Source organism: Scardinius erythrophthalmus (assembly GCF_964197995.2).
Source record: "Scardinius erythrophthalmus genome assembly, chromosome: 20".
Taxonomy (NCBI): domain Eukaryota; kingdom Metazoa; phylum Chordata; class Actinopteri; order Cypriniformes; family Leuciscidae; genus Scardinius; species Scardinius erythrophthalmus.
In genome coordinates this window covers 11,371,212-11,397,550 of record NC_138240.1, presented here as the reverse complement: position 1 = coordinate 11,397,550, position 26,339 = coordinate 11,371,212, and the positions used below count along the sequence as shown (strand labels likewise).

The following is a 26,339-nucleotide window of genomic DNA, read 5'->3' as shown; positions in this document are numbered from 1 at the left end:
ATAGACATTCGTTCTTCAGTGGAACACAAGAATCATGAAGAATTGTGCAGCTGCTAGCTTTTTTCATGCTTTTAAACTTCAATTCAAAGTTTAAGTCATTATTCTGAGAAAATCTTGACATCTGCCAAAAGTAGTAATGGCAGCTTCGTTAACAAATTGTGCTTTTTCAATGAATCAGTTGACATGGTTCACAAAACTGCTTCATAAATCAAACTGACCCGGTTCTCAAGTCCAATAAATCTGTGAATAACTTAAATTTGAACTTCTTTGGACTCTCTCAAACACAAGCACCTTTTCCAGCTCTTTCTGAGGCACTCCCTCTTTGCGTAGTCTCTCCAGCTCTACACACTTGCTGTGGTAGCCTTCTCTGGCCTTCTGCAGGTGGGCGTTCTGCACCTGAAGAGACTGCACTGACTCCAGAGTACCAATCACTTCCTCTTTCGTCTACACAAGACACAACATAGTTAAATATAGGGTATATTAACATTGATGGAGCAACAGATTTTGTGTGAAAATAAATTTAAAAAGTGGTTAATTTAGTTTAAAAATCATATAAACTTATGAGGTGGCAGGGTGATCCTTTTACCCTACGCACGGGGCAAAAGGCACACATTTATACAAATACTTGTTCAAAACAACCACTTTAGCAAAGTGTGTACTATTTTCTGTTTATTTTGATAAATAAAATAATTCAGTTTTGTCCAATAAATATACTTTAATTACAATTTGTTAATATATAAATATATTTAAAAAATACAGAAACACATTTTTTTTAAAGTAAAGATTCTGAAACCATTTAAGGAGATCCCATAATAATTAAATATAGATTTACAGTAGTAACAATACATTATATTTTATTACATGATATGATTGATATCATATTTATAAATATGACGGTTTCATTACAAATATGGTGGACACACCCAACTTACCATCTGAATCTAACCATGTCATGTCAACAAATGGAAAAGTCAGCAGGCTATTTATTATAATTTTAATTATTGTGCCTTTCGGTGCCTTTTACCCTACCCCCAAATACCATACTTTTACATATTCTTTCGTTATTTAATTAGCTTGAACAAAATTGAAAATCCTTAATAAGACCTAATAAGAATAATTTTAGCGATTCTCGTTTGCTACTTATATTTACAAAATCTTAAAACACCAAATATTAGATCAAATTACAGCAGAATCAACTTTGCACTGCTGCCCACGATCAGACAAATTTCCACGTGCATCTTGAAAAGCAGATGTTTTGTAAAGCGTTGCGGCAAGTTTTTGTGCCGGTTTAGAGGAAAATAAAATCAAAGGCACTTTTCCCCCGGTGCGAGTTTAACCCCGTTGTACCTTACAATCAAGATTTTAAGCACAACATTAGAACTCAATGCACTCGTTCACATCAGACTGAAGTACTGCAGGGGATCGGAAACATTGTGGTGGACACTTAATGAAAAACAAAACAGCGATGAACAATTGTGGGTACATAAGCCAGTTATTTATCAAAAGCATGTGCAAGATTAAAAAAACATTTATTTACCTTGCGGTGAATTTTGACCTGCTCCTCGCTGTACTTGCTGATGTCACGGATGAGGTCATTCATCTTCCTCATGAGCTCCAGGTGGCAGAGGGCCACTTTGTCCGAGGACACACGAAACACGTCCCACATGGGGGCAAACGTGCTGGAAAATTGAAGTAGGTGGTTAGATGCTAATGAAAGGAAGTGCATAAGCCACTCAGGTTTTTTTTTTTTTTTTTTTACAGCACAGCAGTATTAGAAAAACAACAGGTTTCCATGTCTTTGTAAGTCTACCTCTTTTCAAACATAAAGTTCATAGGAAAAAAAAGTATATAAAAACTGCATGGCCAAATAAAAAGTTTAAATTTCTATTAGCTTTGCATTTATGCTCGTAATTCTTTACGAATTTGACTCTATGCCAACTTTGCACCTTTGCAGAGTCAGTTTTTACATTGTTAGAGCACTGCGTGATTGTTTTGACAACTACTCTAGCACATGCTTGTGCAGACAGGAAGTGAGGTGAAGGAAGCAGAGGAAAGAGCTAACCATAGCAATGACTTCTCGTCCAGTTACACACAGCCACATGTACTCATGCACAAAATAAAAATACTTGCATGCAATTCACTTGAATCTCCCTGCTGATAAGTATCTGTAAGCCAGCAGCAGGACTCTTTTCAAGAGAAATCTTTTCAATGTTTTGTTCATCTCCAGGTGACATAAATCCGAAGGTAATGGTGATTTTCAACACATAATACTCTCATAATAACAGCAATGAAATCACTCACCCAAGAGGGCTTCCATTGCTAGCAATCTTGGCGAGTTTGCTCATGGATTTCGAGTAAGTCTCCTCAATGGCTGCCCTTAAATGCAAACACAAATACACACAAAGTGTCAGCAGGTAATCGCTTCGCAAAAATGCTTTCACTAAAGTGATTAAGCACCAACATTAATGCTTCTAAGTTCACAAACAATTCTTCAGTGCTGGGTGCTAAGTGTTTATATTCGCAATGGTACACATCAGGACAAAAACTGATGCAAGATGCAAGAGTGAAAAAAACATAGTAGTTCATAGTTGCCACAGCCACAGCTGAAAACACCTAATATTCTATATCCTAATATGATCTGCCTTCTCGATAAGCCAAGCTTTTTTGATGGGAAAAAGGATGTTGTCATTATTATGCCAGTACGCCGGGCTATATTGTTGGCCTTATCATCTTACTTGATTCTTATGAGTGAAATTTTGCTTTCTGTAGGGACGGTCAAGTCAGATTCTTCAAGGAACAGAGACACTTTGAGGCACAATGTCCTGAGTGGATACAAAATGGCCTTTTGGAAAATTGATTTATGTAATTTATTGCACAAGCTATGCTTTTATCAGGGACGCATTTGTCTCTTTCAGTTTCTCAGCACTCTCCTCCAGGGCTTTCCTGGACAGATTTCTAACGCACACACAAAAAAATACAATTTAATCCTCTAGTCCATGACGGAGGGTGCCTGCATCCAACTCTATTATAACGGATAGAAGAGACTATGAAAGTTGGCAGTGGGCTTGGCGGAGCTCTAAATAGTCTCTATTCTCTCTGAAGAATGAGAGAGTCATTATGGAGTTTTCATTTTAATTATTGCAATTAGCTCCAACTCAAGTGTCTACTACAGACCAAAAGAAATGCTCACACGTCCCACATATGCTGTCAGTGGAAGGGTGAAACGATAGATCTTCATAGTTTCATCCACTGCATATACACAAAGCATTTCTGACTTCTGCATTGCCTTGCATTTATGGACGTGTATGGGTGGACAGTGAGCACTTTGTTGACTGCTCTGCTCCTCTCAGGTTAGTGTGTTTTGACACTCCGGTGTTGTGTGCTGAAAGACAGCACTGTGGTGTGGAGAAAGCAAGTAATGGAACAAAGAGAGTAATTCGAGCAAAAAAGCAAAAGATAATATGTCATAAAAGATTACATACAGGCCCGGTTTCACAGACAGGGCTTAGATTAAGCCAGGATTAGGCCTTAGTTCAATCAGGACATTTAAGAAGCTTTTTAAAATGTGCCTTAAAAAACATTACTGGTGTACATCTTGAGACAAAACAATGGCACTTACATATTTTAAGATTATGTCAGTGCAAGTTGCTTTCAGTTAAAACAGCTCAAACATGAATATTAGTCTGGGACTAGGCTTAAACCTTGTCTGTGAAACTGGGCAGTCATAGCATTACATTATGCTACGCTATGTTGCGTTGTTACTGTAATGTAATATTAGGCTACACTTTATTTTAAGGTACACTTGTTACAGTATTTTTTTTACATTTTAAGTACTGAGTAATATTCATTAACAACATGTACTTACTATATAATTAGGGTTAGGGTTTGGTTTAAGGTTTGTTGCTTGTAATTATGCATAATTTGCTGTTATTACTAATAAGACAAAATATTAGAGTAGCATAACTTAATGTAACATTAAATAATAATAAGACAAAACAGCACAACATAGCAAAATGTAATGTAACATCATAGTTCAAATAAGACTATAACATAATATTATGTAGCTGATGAGATAATATCAAATAAGAAAACATTCCAGTAATGTTATCTAGCATAACATAATATAAAATTATACTGTATGATAAGACAAAACATTACACAGAAAACATCATGTAACATCATATAAGACAAAACATTACACAGAAAACATCATGTAACATCATATAAGACAAAACATTACAATAATGTGATGTAACAACATAAGGTAATGTAACAATATGTAAGATACAATAAATCAAATAAGATAAAACACATTCATGTAACATAATGTAATGTAACAATATACAATAAGACAAAAAAAACTACACAAAAAATGTAATCTAACATCACATAAGATCAAATAAGACAAAGCATCTCTTTTAACAAAACCCAGAATCACGTAACATACCTTAATATGATCAGATAATACGTGTCATGCACCCCAGCATGTCATGTCACATTAAATAAGATGTAATGTAATTTAACGTAAGAGTGTAACATTACTTTCTAAGATACAATAAAATCACATACGACAGTAACAACGTACAGTATAATACAGCATAACGTAAGACATTATCAAAATATTATAACATGAATATTCCACTTTGATGTAACTTATCAAAAATACAACAGCTACAGCTGAGTTACAAACACAAGAAGTGAGGAGCAGAAAACAAATTCCACGCCACATTCCTGTCAGTACCAGTTACACCATATCACCCCCTCCTTCCAATCACCATGACAACTCCTCCCAAAACAACACCTCACCTCTCGCGCACAAACTCAGCCAACTCTTTGGTGGCGATCTGTCCATGCTTCATGTTGTGGTAGAGAACGTCAAAGCCTGCATTCTTCTCTCCCTGTGAACAAACAAAAACACCAGCACATTCATGTAGTGTGTGCAAAATCAATCATCATTAGAATGTGTCAAAATAAAAATAGCAAGAGGAACTTGGAAGGCTGGGGTGTCGATTGTGAGCCATTGGCCACAGCAGGCACAAAATATGTGCAGTACAGAATGTCAGTATTTCTACAAACTTCTCATCATTTTCAGAAGTCAGGGAGAACTACACTAAACCAAGAGAAGGAACAAATAAAAATCTGCTGACTGGACAGGTTCCAAAATTGACTTTTTTCCAATTGAAAAATGCAATGAAAAGTAAATAAAAGTTAAACCATATTACTCTTATGTCACTCATGTTACTGTACATGTTACCTCTATTTTAGGAAATGCAATGTAAGAATGACAGTCTGACTTTGTATTTTTTTTGTTTTGTTTTTGGCATAAAAGACACTGAATCAAATCAAAGACAAACAAAAACAAACCAAGCGTTTTTCTTTTATTGTCCACTGATGTGGAAAAATTCCATTCAGAGAATAACCTGCCAAACCCTCATCCCTCTGGTTGTGAAATACACAACTGAAAATCTCAACAGTCATTTACAGAAATACATCTTTTTAAGGAAATAATACTTTTATCATACTTGATTAACAAAAGAATCATACAAATAATATAAAAAAATATAGTGCGCTAACTTCCAGAAATGAGTTTCTGTGGGGGTGGGATGTCTGGTGCTGTGAAAATACAACAACAAAAGAATAGCACAGCAGTGTGTGCAAAACATGCAACGTGAGCAAGGAGCACAACACTTCTCCCAGACTTCCCTCAAAGGCTAAGGCCCAGTAGGGGAGATCCTCAGATGATAACCTTTGGAACAAAGTAACAGCACATCCTGCGGTCAAAGTTAGCAAGTATAAAAATAGCCCCCTTTCTTTTAGCAAACAGAAAAATGTCAACAAAGGACAGAGAGAAAGAAAGACAGAACCAGAGAAGTCAGTGGCCATAAATATCTCCAAACCACAGAAAGAACTTCCCAGGTATAAGACGGATTGACGAAATTCCCACTGTCCAAAGATAGAAACTGGACAGGGCCAACTAAACAAAACCTAATTCCAACAATCTACTGCAAAGGTGTTGCACAATATCAATTCTATACAAATTTTAAGGGGAACCATTATGTTGATGTCAAGTATTGCAGATAAAGACTTTTAGCACTTTTTCTCTTACAAAACTGTCACTTACTTAAAGTCCTCCTGTAATCAACAATTTTAGCCCTTTTAACTCATCTTTGATCATCAGAATGACATATTTAATTTTAAAAAATATGTAAATTACCCCGCCTCCACTCACTCGCACCAGCTCAGAGATCCACACGTTGACATGTTTGTTTACAAGGTAGTTTGTGACGTCAGAAACACCAGCGATTTCAAACCGCGTTTTTGAGACTGTCTTTGGTTCACTGCAGTTTTATGGAGAAAATACTCAGCAGCAATGGTGCTGACTTATGAATTTGCACATGGTTTGACTTAAAGCATATTAAAAACACCACATAGACATATAAACAACATTAAAAGCTTGATTTTCACCACAGGGGGGCTTTAAGTCTAAACTGAATCTTTTTAGATCTCATTAAGAAAGTGGAAAAACTGGTGAGCTACAAGTCAATTTATGAGACTAGAAAATGAATTAGACTTTTGTAAATTTACATTTTATTTGTGACATTTAACAAAATTGCGGGAATATTTTATTTATAGTTTGAATTTGAATCTGGTATATTTGAATTCTAGACATTTGTGACATTGAACAAAAGCGTAATTGTTTTGAGGTCTATTTTACACATTTGTGTTTCTAAAGAGCAGATTTTTTATGTTCTGAGGTGAAATTAGCCTTAAATATTCAGATTTAAAAAAAACTGCAAATCATACAAAAAAGCAGGCCAGAGGTCAAGCTTTTGTGTCCCACAAGGAAAAGTAGAGGTTATCCAAATATTTGGGCCAATCAGAGAGCTGCTACAATTCTATAGTGAGGTGAAGTGCCAAAAGAGAACTGAACCAAATAAATCAATCACATACTTTTGCTTTGAATCAAATGTTGTGGTTCGTTAAGTTTAAGATTTTTTTGAAAAATTATTTAAAATCCCTATATGAAAAAAAAAAAAAATGGTTACTGAAAATGTGGGGATCACTTTATGCTTTATGTTCCTGTGGCACTATAGTCAAATCCAGACTAGGTATCAGTTACCCATGGACCCTTCTGGTGTTCAGTTTCAGTCTTTTATGCTGTACTTGTTCACAGTATAGTGCTGTTTAAAGAACCCTGGTCACAAAACAACAGTTGGACCAAATGGACCAGTTGCAACCAACATGTAATTTCAATGTTAGAACGAAATGAAAAACAACAGCTGATGTTTGTTGTGTAGCCAGTGTGCTTGTTGAAACCTGACCCCTTTGGAAAGCTGATCTCCCACGATTCTCTCTGCTCTGCCCACACAGCACAGGTACAACAGCACCCCTTCTAAAGCCGTCTTTCCTTCTCTCACTCTATTCTGCCTCTTTCTCTCACTTCCCTCTTTCTTTTTATATACAGGATGGTAAACAACTACCAGGCAGGCTTAAACAGACCCCTGGATTCCTCAGTCAGAATTCAGTGCTGAAAGCATATGGAATGATGGCCCATCTGTGGACAGTCTGTTCTTTCATAGCTTCATTCCCTGAAGTTCATTTGCAAAGCATACAGCAGTATCTGCCATTCACCTTTTCTAACGTGATGCCGCCACAGAGGACGCTTTATGTTTGAAGCATGACAGACAGGGAGCGAGAAACAAAATGTAAGCTTGGCTGCGATGACATTAAGCAGAGATGCAGGTGTTGAAAGAGGAACTCCAATCCGCTCGGTATTAACGTGTCTCTACCAAGATAGCAGTTGCTAAAGCGACAGGGTTCCCCTGGAAACTGTGAGAGAGCAGGAGACACATGACAGCTCATTCCATAAGGTGAGGGGCATACGATACGTGTGTGTCGGTGCTGAAGTATTCTGTCTTGTTCATCACAAGTCCCAGGACTGTTAAAAATCAGTTTGACCTCTCCTCTAAGGAAGTGGAGAAAAGCTTTGATATATATGTTATATTATACAATTATTATAAATACTATAAATAAATAAAATATTGTAATAAAAAATGCATTAACTCTAATGTACTGTATGAAATATTTGGGCCCTCAGATCACTTGGACGTGGCTGTGTATAAGAGGTAAAAACGATATAAATACTGTTCGTTTTCTCACACAAACTGCTCGTTTCGTGTCTTAGGGAGAGAACCATGTTCCCGTCCACCATCTCAGAGTCAGGTATATAGTTCATCAAAGCATTGTAATATCCATCATACACTCACTATATTGCTAAATCTACCTGATTTTTCATATCAACAGAAAAATATACTGGGATAACCTGGCTTCTTTCACGACTCCCCTGCTAGTTCGCTGTTAATGATATGCTAAAGCCCGTCTGCACTTTGATGTGACAATTGGTTACAATGTAGTTTGTGACATCACAGACCAGCAATTTCAAATTGCGTTTTTGAGACTTTGAGACAGTCTTTGGTTCACCGTAGTTTTAAAGAGAAAATACTCAGCAGTGGTGTTGACTTATGAATCATGAACACCACATAGACATAAACAACATTAAAAGCTTGATTTTCACCACGGGGGGCTTTAAAAGTTTTAAGAGAGCTGGGTTCCCTAAAATCTGTTTGTAATGTGTTAAGTCATTAGTGTTGAGAGCTATATTCTGAAAGGGGTTTACAAATCTATTCAGGAATCATTTCAACTTAAAATTTTCCCATCATGCCATGTCTATGTGTTTCTCTTTTGAAAGTCAGTCTGAGCATGAGGCTGAACATCCAACAGCACCACCTCACAATGATAACCTGTGTTAGCCTGCAGAACTAACCAGTCTCACTTGATTTTAATTAACCCTATGCTGTAAACACACAAGCAGCATGTAAGAAGGTCTAATATGGAGTCTGATGAATAAGCCACGTCTCATGGAAGTTGTAATTAGAAGATTGCAGGATGTTCCAGTGCCATGATGCTCGGGGCAATGAGGCAATCATGTGAGACCCAATAAACACAAAGGACAAGCAACAGAACAGAACACTGTAGTCCCTCAAAAAACCTTTTCACATTCAAGTGTCAGTGCAGGTCCATGAGTTCACCATGGCTCGAGAAGGAGAAGGACTGCGTGATTTTCTTCTTGCTCAACATCAATTCTTAAAGTCCCAAGATCTATCTTTTATAGACCTCTAGTTTGGCTGTGAGAAAACTTGTATGTACAGCTCTGCCCATCTGACTCCTGAAACAAATGGCTCTTAAGAGTTGATTCTTTTATGAAAGAAAACCGATTTGGATCCATTTGAAATACTGCTCTGTAGTCTGTATAAATTAGAGCATTACAAGAGAGAGAATGTTTTTTCTCTTTGTAAGAAAATGTAAGCACAATTTACCACTATAACTGAAATAGAATGAATCTAAATTGAATCAAATAAAGTCACAATTTTCAGAACCGAATCAAAATAATTCTCAGTGAATTTCTTTTCTTTTTCATCATCATTTGTATCTTCATCAGAATCTCGGATGAGATTGTTCATAACAATGTGTATGTTGGATATTTGATTATTTGCTCATTTCCCAGAATTCCCTCCAAAGGGGCTGTAAAGGACTTACTGCTGACTGTGCATTATGGGTAAAACACACACACATGGCCCAGTCCTGTCACCTGTGATGAATAACTGCATTAGCTTTAAGGTGAGAAAGAGGGAAATCATTGACTGACCTAAAGTATTTCATCCTCCTCTCTTTTACCTTTAGACTAGTCTTGATTAAATCACACGAATGGGACAATAAGACAGATATAGTGTATCAGTGATGTTTATCTTGAATTGGAGATGGAGACAGGGCTATACATTAACTTGAGGATTTCTCTGACTTCTGTTCTTTGTTCTTCTGTTGTTTTTTAATGAAATGCTATTTGCTGATTACATGCACAAGACAAAAAAGCCTCTCTATGACAGTGGAAACTGATGGATCATGACCCCAAACCCAACTGAACAGGGACAAATAATGATTTGCTCAGTAAGCATAATTTATATGCTGAAAGGAAGACACTGTTAAGTGTGTTCTAATCAGGTAACTAATTAACAAATTCTACTATTATAAAGGCATGGCTTATGTTTTGAATAATAAATATTCATGAACCTTATTTTTGAATTCTTAATTATACTGTTACTTGTATGGATACTCTCAGAGGGTTACTAATCCATGACCAAATTAAAGATGCAATTAATATTCACACACTATACATTACTTTCCACATCAAACATTAATTATAAAAGCACAACACTGTGAGAACGATGGACAGAAACGTCCATGCATGTGTCCATAAATGAATTAAAAAAAAATGTCTCATTTGGATGGAAACCAACAAAAAGCAGCCAATCTGCCAGTCTTAGTGTGAAATGTAATCTGTGTATGATGTTCGTTTTTTCTGATGGTACTAGATAAGTTCATGAGGTTTAGGTGGCATATTTCACACGCACTGGCGTGGCCAAAGTAATTTTCACTAGCAAATGCGAGAAAATGCATGCTTTGTAGAGCTATTAAAGTATGACCGCATTTAACAACTTTCTAGATCTAATAAACCCTCATCTTCCAAAGCTTCACGAATACTTTAATGTGACACTGAAAAATCTACATCCAAGCTCGCAAAATTGAAAAAGAACAGTAAGAGTGAAACTAAATGAACTGATTAGGCTGCTAAATGAGCTCTCTGTTGTGAGACAACATCTGACAGCCTGCTGAACGCCCTGTTTTCCATCCGAGGAGAAAACAGATTGAAGACAGTTGTAAGGATGAAGACGTATGAGCTAAATAAGGAATGTGCTTAATCACTGCGATTGTGAATTCCCTCTCAGAGACTTAATTAATCATGCATTTTCAGTAATTACCCAAATGTGTCGTTTCAGTCTTTTCACACAGGTGTTTTTATTCAGTGCTGAAGAAACAGTCAGAGCAGGACGAACACACACAACAAGACAAACACACACAATTATGATCATTTTACACGCAAACACACACACACACACACACACACACACACACACACACTAGAATGACAATGAATTTCTTTAAAGGTAACATGAATCAGTATTTGTAATGTGTTCTATAATCTTTCTAAGCATTTCTATATATATATATATAAAAAATTTTAGGGTGAGACATTTACCCATCAGGAATTCATTACATTGTCACTACTCTCCTACTGAAACACCACCAGCACTCATTGGTTGAAATTTAGGCAGCCTCGGTTCCATCAACCAAAAAAAGAAACTCATTTTGTATAACAAAAAATGACTGTTAAAATGAATTAACTGATTAATCTGATGAATTAATGACAGTTCTTCGGTACAACTTGCATTGATGAATCATGCACAAAAAGACCAAAAATGTGTAATCAACTCAATTAACAAGATAGAGGTGTATATATATACACACACAGCAGACTCACTTCTGCTTCCTCCCCTCTGACAGCCCACCAAATATGCATAACCTTTACTCTATTTATAATATGTAAGTGTGAACTTGTGAAAGGCCAATTTGATTTTGTTGACTTTAAAAACTGCTTTTCGGAGTAACAGGAAAAAGTGCAGGCCAGAGCGTCTGCATACATCTGCATGAGCGATGGGAGGGGGTCGAGAGTGAATAATAGTTCTGCATGGATGCTTGGGAGTTTTGGGGGGTGTTTTACACCAGCTTTGTGTAGGAACGCAACACAATAGAGGAGGTCTCTGCATCTACCACAGTCCTGCGACACAAAGCCAGACAATCACATGACCTGGCCCAAACTGGTCAGCAGGCCAGAGGCTGCAACCAGACAGAACACAGTAGAGGAACTCAAAAATAAAACTCTAGTCAAGACTACAAATGAGAGATGGGGTGTTCAGCTTAAACAGGAGGGAACCAATCACTGTATGATGTTTATTTTAACATGACATTTAAATGCCACTTTGCTACTTCTCAAACAAAACTAATTTGACGCCACAGATGTTGTAAGCTTCTCTAACATATGGAGGTCTTCATCTGGTAAGAAGCCTTCTGTACTGGTGTGATGTGGCCTTCATTCAGTAGCAGCAGTTCCTGAATGTTCTGGCTTGATTTTCCTCCCTTCTTCCTCATTCTTTGAGAGGGGCAGGCTAGGTATTAAAGTAGGACGCACCTGAAATAGCCCTACCAGGTGTGTGGAAAATGCAGAGCACGGCTGTCCTCATGGGAAAGCTGACAAAGCCCTGGCCCTCTGCTTTTGTTCTTACAACTTTTTTCTCTCTGTTCTTTCCTTTCGCTATCCTATCCGCTATACTTTCAATGATGTGACAGAAACAGTCAGCATATGAATCCCAAACTGCTTACAAGGCAACTGTATGAAACATACGCTGAGTAAACATTGCTCTTACTGTACAAAGCTAGAACATAAAGAACACAATGCATAAGAAATGTGACAGACTTACCCAAAAATTGTTCTTGAAATACGCCATCTCCATTTAGAGGGTTCCTAGAGAGTTCTGAAAGAGAGAAGAAGGTGGTTATGCCACCAGATATAATATTTAGAGGTGTTTTTTTTCCCAAACTGATTTTTAGGAAAACTCATATTCATTATCATACTCATACTCATACTCATTATTTATAGCCAATAATTAATAAATAGACGTTTTAATGTTATATATGTCCAAATTAATAATAATAAAAAAACACTCAAATTAAAATGAATCATTTTAAATTGCCACATTATAATGTACAGTATGAAAATATGATATTTTGGATTTTGAGATTTGCTAAAGATTACATTTAAAAGTGTTATTAAATTATTATTATTATTAAAAGATGAACTAAGTGAGCGTTAAATGACAGAAAAGTTCATCTAAATAAAAATTAGCATGTACAATTATGTATTTATAAAATGTTTTAAGATGTTCTATAATGGAAACCCGGCTAATGACTAATTCAGTATCTTTAAAACAAGATGGGGCCGTCTTTCTCTGTGCATAATCAACTGATATTAGATGTGCCTAAGTGAACCTGTTAAATGGATGCATTTCAGAGAACCGTCAGTGGAAGAAACATGGTACACAATCAAAAACAAGGTTAACCAGTAGAGCAGACAGACAGATAGTGCTGATGAAAGCAGGCTCCTGCAGGGGCTAGTGGCAAGAACTCAAGGCAATTTTAATTAGACCAAACCCACGCTGAGGTGCACACACAAACACACTCAGTTTCAATGTTTCAGTGCTCTAGCGGAGCAGATGACACTGAGATGACTGCGGAAGTTTCTCTTTGTGAATGTAAATGTCAGCCAACTCAGAAATATAAAACCATCACCTCAGCTAATAGCCTGAGCATCCCACTGAATTCTTTTCACTGTTCAGTGAAATCAAATGTAACATACACAACGTCAGGGGCTAAACAAAACGCGAAAAAGCTTTTGAAAGTTAAGATGTCAGATCAGTGGAACTGAGTAATGTTTCAGAATGCATCTTTACTGCAGCTGTGTATACGACGGTTGAACATCTTTCTGAGGTAAGACAACAGGTGCAAAGAGCTGAGTCACTACAGAATGCTTTTCTGTAATACAGCCTCTCTCATTGCACACACACACACACACACATTACCATCCTTTTCACTATCCGTTTCTTTCCTCACTCTCTTTCGTAAACACATCCTGGCAGTGACTGCTGGCTCTCAAAATGTGACGGGCATTTCCAGTCCACTGTCACTATATTAGCAGGTTTGTGTTCCTGCTTTCTGACCAGCAGCCTACCGCACAACGCCTACTGCTCATAATGAGGATCCTTCCTGACAGCAGTCAGGTTAAATCCTTTAAATGCCTGACAGGACAGTGGAGGTAGATGGAGGGAGAAGGGAATGGGATCAGGACACATGCTACTGTACATTCAAACCCACATCGCCATGAGAATAACAGTTCTCTATTTATGTGTGATGAGGACTACTTACTTGGACACTGCTTTAATTAGCACACTTTCTGACATTATGATGCCACAAACATCAGGGTGAAATCCCGAATATATATCGCATCGGAGGACGCAATCCATGTTTATTTTTGGAGCATTTGACAGCAGCTACATCGCAAACCGTAAGTAAACAATTTGATAATGCTTTGTCTGCAAATTACGGTTTTATATAGATGTTTTTATAACAATTAATCGCGTGCAATAGTGGGGGGCATTTACACTTTTCCCTATACAATGACATAAGCCAATCATAACAGTGGCCCATTACTGACAAGCCTCAAAGAATCAGCCCCCTTAAAGGTGCTCTAAGCGATGTCACACGTTTTTTAGGCTGAAACATTTTTTGTCACATACAGCAAACATCTCCTCATTATCCGCTAGCTGCCTGTCCCCTGAACACACTGTAAAAAAATGCGGTCTCTGTAGACAGCCCAGGCTCCACAAAACGGCAACAAAAACAAACTGGACCAGTCTGGACCACGAAACATAACAAACAATGATTTGGGGGTGGGGGTTGGGGGGTTAGTGCGCGTGCACATGAAGGGGGGTGTGCGGAGTGGAGGAGAGAGAAGCATGAAGAGGGGAGTTAGCAAGAGGAGAGACGTCCTAGACAACGACAAACGTTAGAATTATATGCTCTTGAATTTTGATATGGCTTTTTTAACATTTAGCAAACCACAAGGAACATATTAAAAGAATAAAACAATCATGACCCCTAACAATAATTTATTATTATTTCACAATATTAGTGTTTTGACTGTATTTTTAATCAAATAAATGTAGCCTTGGTAAGCATAAAAGACCAGCCCCAAACTTTTGAATGATAGTTGTGTATGTTTTATGAAATTTATACACAAATGTTCAGAACTTTTCTGCTGATAAAAAGATCAGCCTAACTGACCTAATACTAATTTGAAAGTAAATCTTTGGTCTACAAAGTATGGTCTTTAAAAACATGTTTTATAGAGATTAGCAGTGATGCAACTGCCAAAATGATAGCACTGTCCTTGAGTAGACGTGTTTGTGGGTGCTAGGCGTGAGCCCAGCAGAGAGCCGGTTGGAGGTGTGATTCCTGTTATGTTTCTGAGAGCTGGATGCTGGCAGGATCTACAGCCCACGGAGTGCTGACCACAGGGCTTTTCTCTGGCCGGCCGGGCCTCTCTTGGCACTGTTGACGACCATCAGCCGGTGCACAGCACAACCTCTCATGGACAGGGAAATACTCATGCTTACGCCTTACTCCCTCTATCCATCTCTCACACCCCTTTAATTATCTCGACCCGACAAACCTTAGGGGTGTATGGATGACACAAGCTTGGCAGCATGGCTCATTCCAAAAATAAGACTCAGCCGCCGGTTCAGAGGTCTCCAAACAGACATCAGGGCGTAATGTGGCAGAGAAAGAATACAATCCAACTGGGACTAGAAGGAATTTCTAAAGATTGGCTTCTTCTCATTCCCTGTAATTAGGTCTATGTCAACCATGTATCTCTGTAGACATAATATAGCGATACTAAAATCTTATAACCATTAAAATATCCATTTAACACATGCTTGTAACTATCAACTAATGGCATATACACAAATAATTTTTTGGGTAAAATAACAAGCTATAACTACATTCCAGACATTTGGGATCATGGCAAATCTACCCTTTGGGTTTGGCATTGGCACCAAAACACAGTGAATGTGCGGCTGAATTCTCCATTGAAGACTATAAGCCTCCTAGCTGATTTGGTGGTCACTGTGAAGCGAGTTCTGGAGGATCCATCTGGTGCTCAGTGAGTCTTTCAGGACCAGTGTACTGTTAATAGTAGCTGGTTTCTCTAAAGACGTCTATCCCAATCCATCCATTAGCATTCACATTCATCTCATTTTCACTTGCTTAGCTAGCACAGGAGTCAGGACCCCCAAAAATAAAAAAAAATAGGAGATTTCCTTGCTCATGCCATGTCACATTAATTCATTTAATCAATAAGTACAAAAAAACAGATAGGGTGCCAGGAAAAATGAGGAGCTTAAAATTAAAGCACAGAACCACTAAGTGATCCTCATTACTCTCTGGCAGAATTTAAATGACAACGCTCAGCATCATTTCAATCTCTCTCTCTTTCTCACTCTGCTGTGGCTGAGAGGATTGTTAGAGCTTTATTGGCAGATGCAGATGCAGCTCAGAAGGGAGACGCTGATCTCTATTCTCTCTCTTTCAATCCGAAGCTTCATAAGGTGCAGTGTATAAACAGAAGCAGCGTATCAACCCTCAGCTGACCTCACACCAGGAGTGAAGCCTGGCTCCAGAGCCAAGAATCAACAGTAGACATCCTGCTCGGCTACTAAAGCCCCATCTGTCAAAGTCAGAGAGTGATTTTATGAGTGTGACACTAAGTGTGTGAGAGGGGAGTGAAACTCAAAATGAGGAAGAGGGCATGCTTTGAAATAAAATTTTCTTATTACTTCAGGGCCAAGGGCTCCATTAGTAAAGAAATTAAGGGGAGCTAACCAACCGACAGTAGCCTGAAATACATTTATAAGAAATGATATTACTTAAATCGAAATCCCTGATGAACAAGAAGGATGAACATGAGCTATGGCTGTTTGGTGAATTCAGCTTCTAATACGTATTATCGTGTGGATAAGTGTGAATCAGAGAGTGTATCTGTGCGTCCTTCCTCACCTGCGTTGGCAAAGAAAATGAGCTGAGAACATTTCCTGTCAGAGAGGTTTTGCAGCAAGCTTCAGCAGTGCAGTGCCAAATCCCCCACCCACCTATAACAAGCCTGTCTGTATCTCTGCATCAGAGCTTCAGCAAAATGCCCAGAACTTGATTTGGTGTGATTACAAATACATTTGGGGGAATTTTTTATGGATATTCTGGGGCTTTGCTGCAGAAGCCCCTTCTGCTATTTCCTCATTATCAAAAAGTCCCTAAAAAATGTCAGGTTTAATATTTAATTTACACAAAATAATTTGTTATTATATCATATAGACCATGTTACTGAATGATTACCACATTCATATGCCAAGGTATTCTATAATATAATAGAAATAAAAATAATTAAGCAATATCATTCGAGCAAGCGTGTTGTTGCTCTGAATATCAGCATTATTATTGACAACAGCAGAATTGAGAGAGTGTGATATTGCTTATATAGAACAGTTAATTGAACAAGTTAACATTCAGTAACTTACATTTTAGACACAATACCAGTTTGTCTATTGTTGCTCCTCCTACAAATATATTTGCAAACAAAGCCAAAACAAATGAATTCCTACCTCAATGTATTAGCCTAGTGTTTTTGTTTTAATTGAGTGAATGATTCACTGACTCACTCATAAAGACTTACTAATTTCTGCCATAAAAAGTATGCAAATTCAGCCGATCAATTCTTTCGTTATTGAATGAATAGTTTGAATCAATGACTCGGCTGAATTTGGAATAGCATACTAACATACTCCAACTTATTTCTGCCATATTTTTAACTGCAGAAAAAGTAAGCGTAGTATTCTAGAATGCTATTCTGAATTTAGCCTGTCACTTCTATTGTTCCGAATGAATCAGTGTTTTAAACAAATCAGTTGAACGAATGAGACAGTGACTCACTCATAAAGACAGTCAGTTGATGCCACCTACTGGCGGATTGATAAAATATGCAGGAAGAATCGCTGAAAAATCCACAACACTAATCATTCAAAAGTGCCATAGCTGTTAGACCACCGCTCGACCAATCCGATTCAAAGTCCAGAACTAAATGTTGTAAATAAAGTTGTTTATTCCCAGCTGAAAATACATCATGATTAAAGATTTGGACTGGTAAAGATTAAAGGTTAAAAGTTTTAAAGCGGTGATGATCAATAAACTATCACCAAGGTGCAAGATCTAGGTCTTAAACCCCAGGTTTCCCTTTTCTAAAGTAAGTGTGAGTCGCTTTGGATAATAAATGATCTGCTAAAAGACGAATTAGCAGTTAGACAACACTTAATGTCACCTCATTGAACATTACAGGCGAATGGTACCATGAACGGCACCATGTGGACAACAGCAATACATCCTTCCACACCAACAGAGTTCAGCTTGTTCCTCTGTTCAGAGCCCAGCAGAATAAACCACAGTCTCTGCTCGCTTTTGTGCTGTGCTGAATGCTGTTGTTGTTGCCAGTAGTGCTCGAGCACAGTTTATGACAGCAGTCCAGAGCTCACCTCCACCCGGTGCATCACCCAGCAGCGGAAGCCATGCAAGCACATGCACAATCAACAATTGTACACAATGCATTAATTACGTCAGATCATTAAACCATGTTTTTGCAGCCCAACAGCACATTTAAATGACAGTACACATCTAGAAGACACTGACGGAGGTGCATTAGCATTACAAATTATGAACACAGTCCTATTCTCTGCCATCACTTGCTGTTGCTTTCTCAGTTTTTTGGGGTCAGTGTTCGCCTCATAAACGACCTAGATAGCAATTTGATTAGGGTCTCCTGAATTTGAGGACAGTTGCATCTCAATGCTGCAAATACTGCACTGAGATTTCTGTAAACTATCTTTTCTTATCATGCTACACAGCATGTCGTCGTTAGGTCTGTATTCAGCAGATAATTTTACTGAAACACAGATAAAACATTGAAAATAACAACTGAAACGTTATACTCAAAGCAGTTAAATGGCTCTTTAATTTGTTTGCCTTTTCATATGACCATAAGTCACCGTTTTTCTGAACTTTCAAGTCAAGCAAATTTTAAACCCAGTGGCCTACTAATCTATTTTCCATCAACTTTTTATTTAGCCAACATTTTATAGGCTATTTAGCCAATATATTTAATGTTCATTATACAGGCAAGCTCCAAAAAGGACAAAAATTCTACATAAGACGATACAACTTAGGCCTACTCCAAGTCTTTTTATTTTACTAAAGCTAAAACCATAAAAAAAGAAAATACTGTAAAAATGCAACAGTACAAGCTTAAAAGTTACCATATATATGGTGAAAATTTTTAAATGGTTTAACATCACATTATATGTATATTTTACTACTATACAAGTATATTTTACTGTAAAATAATGTAGGAGGTATATGTTTTTGGAGGTATATTTTGTGGTGAAAAGAAAACAGTAAAATGACATTCAAATCCCTGTGTGACACATCACATATGACTATATTTTATTTAAATCGGTTTGTTTCTTATTTTTTTATGATAATATAGGGTGTTTTTGTTACATTTTATGTTATTTAGTAATTGTTTAGTGCATTATTTTAATGTCATCTGTATTACCCTGATGGTGTTGTTTTGTTTTGTCTTGTCTGTGTGTATAACCCGACATCTATCTATGAATATTGGTCATTTTTTAAGGACAGACACCTATTGTATATGTGGCTTTCTATTGTACCACCTATATTATCATGGGTGCTTATCAGTTCAGTTTATAAAGCAGATTTTTGAATTCAAGTAGATTGTTATATAAAAATTATAGATTTTGATGAAATATGGCAACCATAAGTTACTGTATTATTATTATTATTTACTGTGAATTATTTACAGCAAACAACATTGAGAACTACAGCACAGATCATCAGTAAACTTGAGAATTCCTAAGGAAGGAACTCAGCCATTCTCCCGAACATCTCCTTTTGTGTGTCATGGAATAAAATCATATGAGTTGAGGGTGAACAAAAAAACAAAATGTTCATTTTTGTAAAACATTTAATTAAAACATGCTGAAATAAATGGATGCTTACTGAAAAATCCCACATCCAATTCATGTAACAATGACCCACAATCCGGCTAGGCTCAGAGCCACGTTCCCTTCTCCAGGCTTCTGTGCGCCTCTAGACAGCCCAACAGACAGAAATCCTCCATCTGCCACGGGCTGCCAAGCTTTGCCCACAGGCACTGTCCTGCTTGGCAGGGATCTAGGTGAGCCAGCAGCACTGACACAAAACTACAAATCTTCCAATGCTGCTACTAACAACCACTACAGCAGATGATAAAACAAGCGACAGGAGGACTGGATCAGATTCCTTAAAACTTTAGGATAAACAATACTACAATGAACTATAAGTGTGATGTTCTCTCACTCTGCTAATGAGGGAGTCCATGCTAATGCTGCAGCTTCACTCTAATGAAGTCTAATCAACAGGAGCAATTCAAGCCAATTCAAATTTAAATGGAACATACTGTGCATCCCCCACCTCCCTCTCTCTCTCCATCCTTCTCTGCAGGTCTTCAGAGTCAGGGGGTGTCCTTAGATGATCCCTCTAATCTCAAACTGCACCGGCTTTCATGTGTCTCAGCTCTTTCAGGTCTGATAATGAATCTACCTTGACTCAAAAAGTGTCAGACCGACTTTAATTCAACAGGATTGTGTGGTGTCAAAATATCTCCTGTTAAAGGACAAGTTCGGTATTTTACACTTAAAGCCCTGTTTACAGATCGTTTCTGATGAAATAGAACGGTTAAGATTAAAATTTGGACACATGCTGCTGTCCCGAGAATTTTAGGTTTATTTCGCTTTCCCCAAAACCTCTAGAATGGGTGTATAGGTGCACTGGAACAATCCTTCATAAAACGCATTAAACTTTCGTTTACAAAGACGTGAAACTCACCGAGTGGTCAGGGGTGTTCACTGATATGCTCACACAAAAATCACTGCAAAAGATGCTTTCCAACAGGTTTTATCGTAGTTTTTGTCCAACTCCATTGACTTGTATTGAAAGAGCTGTGTGAGGTACGGTATTACTCCGCCGCTTCTTCTTCTACTTCTTCTGTGTATTCAATGAAATGCCAGTGGTTTGCTTGCAATTGGCAAAGGTGCATTATCGCCACCAACTGGGCTGGAGTGTCTATTATTCAAGCTCTCAACGGAAGAATCTACGGGTGTGAGACGTTTGGAAAAATAGATCCACAGTTTTACAACGAATGGTAAAACACCTGTTGGAAAGCATCTTTGGCAGCGATTTTTGTGTGAGCACATCAGTGAACACCCCTGACCACTCGGTGAGTTTCACGTCTTTGTAAACGAAAGTTTAATGCGTTTTATGAAGGAGTGTTCCAGTGCACCTATACACCCATTCTAGAGGTTTTGGGGAAAGCAAAAGAAACCTAAAATTCTTGGGACAGCAGCATGTGTCCAAATTTTAATCTTAACCGTTCTATTTCATCAGAAACGATCTGTAAACAGGGCTTTAAGTGTAAAATACCGAACTTACCCTTTAACTTCAGCATGACCTCCAGTATAAAGCATGGGGATGAGATGTACAGCCCTTATCATCCAGATGCTTACAGAGTTCAGAGCTCCATTCAGTCTTTTATTTAAGATGAGACAGGTTAGAACACTAAAGTAGCCTTCAAAATCCAAATTCAGTATTGAAACTTTTAACAGAGATAGAAAAGCTTACTCTACAAAAAAACAACAACAACAACAACAATGCATTCTGCGTGCATAGCACTGGCAAGCCATGCAGAACTGAAGAGCAGTGTGGTGTATATATCTCTGTCTGGGCACACAGAGGAAATGCAGCACTTACAGTAATCAGCAACAGCCTTCAGTCCTGGCACAAATAATAAAGTGTGACTCACATGTCATTACATACTACTCAGAAAACCAGATTATAAGGCAGTTTAATTTAGTCTCTACACCTACTAAATGCATGTTGTCCCTTTAAGTGCATGCTCATCATTAAAGTGCAGCCAGTACTGATAATCAAATACTGATATTTGAATTCTTAACTGCCTTTATTTGTTTTATTCTGAGATAAGTGCAATGCTATAAGTGGTAAAAGCTTGCAACTTTGGAAATGACGAGAAACTATGAAGGACATCGTTAGCATTCATTGGTACACGAATGCTAGCCTAGTGAAAAATAAAAATACAAAAATGTTTTTGAAATACATTTATTTTATGCTAATTGCTAAGTATAATACAATTCATTACATATTTATGCACTTAATATAAATATCCTGCAATTGTACTTTTGGTATACTAAATTGATATACTTTGAGTCTGCTAAATTGGTACAACTTTTGTACTTAAAGCACTTTATTTATCCAGAAGTTGTGCTGAGGTCCAACTAAAGATATATTAAGGTATATTTGATTGTGCTAAAGTGGAACTATTGCAAGCATAAGACTGATATTATACAGATATGGTACTATATCCTTACTAATAGTGATATTAAAAGACATTTTAGGCTTAATATTAAGAAATGCTAGTACTAACTACACGTTTGCATTGAAATTTTATCATGGCATTAGGACAGTATTCAACTTTTTCAGGAAACGAACATCTAGAAGACAATTTATTTATTTATTTTTACTAGACATTCAACTCGAGAATAGGGTTGGGTACCGAGACCCGGTTCCAATAGGGAACCGGTTCCGACGTAAACGGTAGTAACCAGACCGAATAAGAACGAAACTTTCGGTGCCTGATTTCGGTGCCTGACGTTTTTTTACCGCCCCCTATAAAACATCTCGCGGCACGAATGATCCAATAATAAAACATCTCCAGTAAACCAGCAGAGCGAGCATTAATTTAGTTCGTTTGTTAAATAAGAGGCGATCTAGCGCTAAAATGCGTTTTTTAAATCAAGTGATCAAAGTGCTCGTTGCCGCTGCGATCAGTGGCGCGGATACAGTGCTTTCTCTTGTGGCGCGCGCACACCGCACTGTCACTCGGACGCGCGCTTCGTTGCGGAGATCGATCTATTTATGAGGCGCCGTCTATATGATTATGTGCGCGTAGAGTTTGTGTGTGTGTGTGTGTGTGCTCGCGTCTCAGATGAGTATGCGCGGAGAGTTCCGCGCGTCTCGTGTGTGTGTGTAGAGTTTGTGCGTGAGCGACTTTAGATGTGATGTTGAGCATTTCATATTAGTTTGAGCATTCAGCAGTATACATGTATGACTACTTAGTAGGCCTATATGTGTATGCAAGGGTTTCATATGTGCGTGAATGAAGTTTGATTTAAAGGGATACTCCACTTTAAAATGAAAATTCTGTCATCATATACTCACCCTCATGTTGTTTCAATTCTTTATGAATTTCTTTCTTCTGCTGAACAGAAAGGAAGATATTTAGAATAATATCAGTAACCAGACAGTTTCTGGTCTCATTTACTTCCATAGTATTTTTTTTTTCCTACTAGCCTATGGAAGTCAATGAGACCAGAAACTGTCTGGTTACTGACATTCTTCTAAATATCTTCCTTCCTGTTCAGCAGAAGAAAGAAATTCATACAGGTTTGAAACAACATGAGGGTGAGTATATGATGACAGAATTTTCATTTTAAAGTGGAGTATCCCTTTAAGCCCTAGACGACGCCTATCTATTCATTCTGGTGAAATCACAAAATATAATGGACACAACGTGTCCCTGCTTGATATACAACCACTGATGAGCATAATCGTAAAAAATAAAAAAATAAACTACGAATGCGGATTAGAACCCAAAACCTCTGACACGCCTGACTAAAGTTCAAGTTCAGCTGCCAGTGTTCCTCTTCGGATAAGTCTAGTATTTTAATGCCAACTGCAAATCTTGCATATCAAGTATGAAGTATATCAATATCAAGTATATTTATATGAGGCTATACTGTGTGTGTTAAATATTTCTGCTCAGTGTCAGATATTTCTCTGTTTTGTAAAAGTCATAATATTAGAAGACAAAATTTTGATGTTAACTCAAGTGTTTTCGGCTACATCAGTAGCCTTTTAAACGGCACAATTTTTCATTTAATCAGAAATCAGAAAATCACTCTCTCACACACACACACACACACACACACACACACACACACACACACACACACACACACACACTCAGGTATTATTTTTTTGATAAAGTGTGTGCGGTTTAGTTTTGTTAAGTACCGTTTCAAGAACCGTTTAAGCACCGGAACCGTTTGAAAAATACCGAGTAGGTACTGGTATCGGATAAAACCCAACCGATACCCAACCCTACTCGAGAACCACTTGGAATTCTTCACGGACCACAACTAGAAGAATCAGATGCTTCAATGGTTTGTTAATTTGTTTTTAAAAGCACTCTAGCATTCTTTCCTATCTTAGCCACATCTCAGCGCTCTCAAGTGCATCTTAAAATTGTCTTAAGAATGTTATGTTTGTGTACTGTAGATACGCAGACTTTTGTGAATCTCTGGGTTCCTTTAAGGATAGACTAAACAAGAACAAGAATCAAGACACACACGCAAAGGACAATCTGCATCTGCATCACAAGACTCTTATCATGAGGTTGGAATACCATGACGTGCATTTACAACACACGCTGCAAGAGATCCCACAGGGAAGTCACAAAGTGGAGTACAGTGTATATGAGCCCTGAGCTTTGCACACTCTTTTTTGATTATGTAGGAATATGAAAAACTAACCTGCAGCCATTCTCCGCAAATCTACAACCACATGCCTCAGGATGTGACATACAGTGGTGCAAGTGTTTCTAGAAATAACCAGCCACTCTTCTGAACAGGCGACTGGTTACTTCTAGTGATATTTCTCCTTATCCACTTCATCAAGAATGACTGGGACATTATTCATCCACACAATTTGCAAAACAAATCATTTGTCTTTCAAGGCATGAAATTCAATAGTCCAAATAGAGCTGCTATTAGAATATTGGTGAAATCTAATCTGAAGGAGCTTTTCTAAAATGTATTCCTTAAAACTAACCAGTACATTTTTTGAATTGCTAGAAAGTAATCCAAAAGTAGGCCTATTTGGATTTTTAGGATTTTAGTATGTATCCATTTCATACTAGGACTTTATTATTATAGTGACATAGTTATTAATAATTAATAATAATAGTTATTATTATTGTATTGTAACAAATTGCACATATGTCATTGAATGGAGATTTCTACACTGTAATTATACATTTGAGTACTGAGTAATATTAAGTAACTACATATACTATAGGGTTTGGAATGGATTAGGGTTTGATATGGTTTGTGGTTAGTTCGTTGCAATTATGGATAATTTATAGTTATTACTTTAGTAACTACATATAACAAATTTAACATTGGCACTGTAAAAAAGTGTTAGCAAAAAATTAGGTTACTTAGGTGATGTAGTTACATTGTACTTACTCAAAAAAGTACTTAGTAATATTAATTAGCATGTACTTTAGGGTTAGGGTTTGGTTTAGTTACTTGTAATTATGCATAATTTACTGTCATTACTATAGCGTACATAATGTGTAACTATGTCACCTTCAAATAAAGCGTTACCAAAAACTAGAATTGGTACCAGCCAAAAATGTAATACATAATATTTAGAGATGAATATTTGAACCACAGAATTCAATTGGATAACACTTTATTTTAGTGTTACACACGTTAAATGTAGTTACTGTATTAATAACTATACATTATGCATAATTACATGCAATTAACCCTAAGCCAAACCCTCATCCTAATCCTAACCATATAGTAAGTACATACATGTAGTTAATTATTATTATTACTCAGTACTTAAATGTATAATTACACTGTAATACTGACACCTTAAAATAAAGTGTACCAATTTTTACTGAATTTGTTACTGAAATAGTTACATTACACTATTAGGATGGTGACTAATAGCAATTAAATGAAGTATAGTAAGTAAAAAGTACCAGTGACTTGATATTAGTTACTACTAGCATTAATACTGTATTAGTATCTCTAAATAATAGTTGCTAGTTAATTTGAAAAAGATACTAGTCACTAGTGGATTATTTACTAATACTTAAAAAGCATTAGTGACATAAATGTAGATACTAGTTAGACCTGAGGAAATAGAGAAAAAAAGATATAGCATATTGTTTAAAAACACAAAATAATCTGTACAACTTTTAAAATACACTTAAGAGACACAAATTCTTCACTACTTTGCCCATCATTATTCTGATCTGGCAACTTCCTTCCACAAAGCACCGTGTCTGTCTTTGTTCTAGACAGAGGAAATGTGTATGCACTGAACTGATGAGGAACAGCACCACACATGCTGTGCGCTGCAGCCCAAACTAAAACTGACCTTGTAGCAAATGATCACGCTTTTGCTCCACAATGCTGACACACTGAAACAGAGATGCTCCGCTGGGGAAAGCCTCACTGTCAGTGTCACGTACAATGAACTGCCTAGTGCTGGACGCCTATTATGTTGCATTCACGGGAAAACGTTTCAGCAGCATAACCAATAACTTCACTTACTGTGGAAAGAAACGTAAAAAGTATGTTACCTTGTTGTGGTTTCAGTAAAAACAGTGAGGCTCATTTTCATCGCCGGTAGTTGATCCGACCGTGGCGCGTTCAATGTGTAACAAGGTTTGAACGAACAGTTGACAGTGTTAGAAAAGCCCCGCCTCTTTGTGTTCCTATTGGTTCACGTTTCCTGTC

At 37.3% G+C, this 26,339-nt stretch overlaps 1 protein-coding gene across 1 annotated transcript in view; it reads right to left on the bottom strand.

The window, feature by feature from the left end:
* The window catches only part of fcho1 (FCH and mu domain containing endocytic adaptor 1), a 42,394-nt gene extending 16,133 nt beyond the window's left edge, over positions 1-26,261 (bottom strand). The window contains exons 1-6 of the mRNA XM_081348170.1: positions 26,183-26,261; positions 12,435-12,488; positions 4,807-4,898; positions 2,302-2,376; positions 1,538-1,679; positions 292-444 (exon numbers count right to left, since the gene is read on the bottom strand). Coding sequence (XP_081204296.1) covers positions 292-444; positions 1,538-1,679; positions 2,302-2,376; positions 4,807-4,898; positions 12,435-12,467 — 495 coding nt within the window. The 5' untranslated portion in view covers positions 12,468-12,488; positions 26,183-26,261. The remainder of the gene's footprint in view (positions 1-291; positions 445-1,537; positions 1,680-2,301; positions 2,377-4,806; positions 4,899-12,434; positions 12,489-26,182) is intronic.
* Positions 26,262-26,339: the final 78 nt, after the last annotated feature.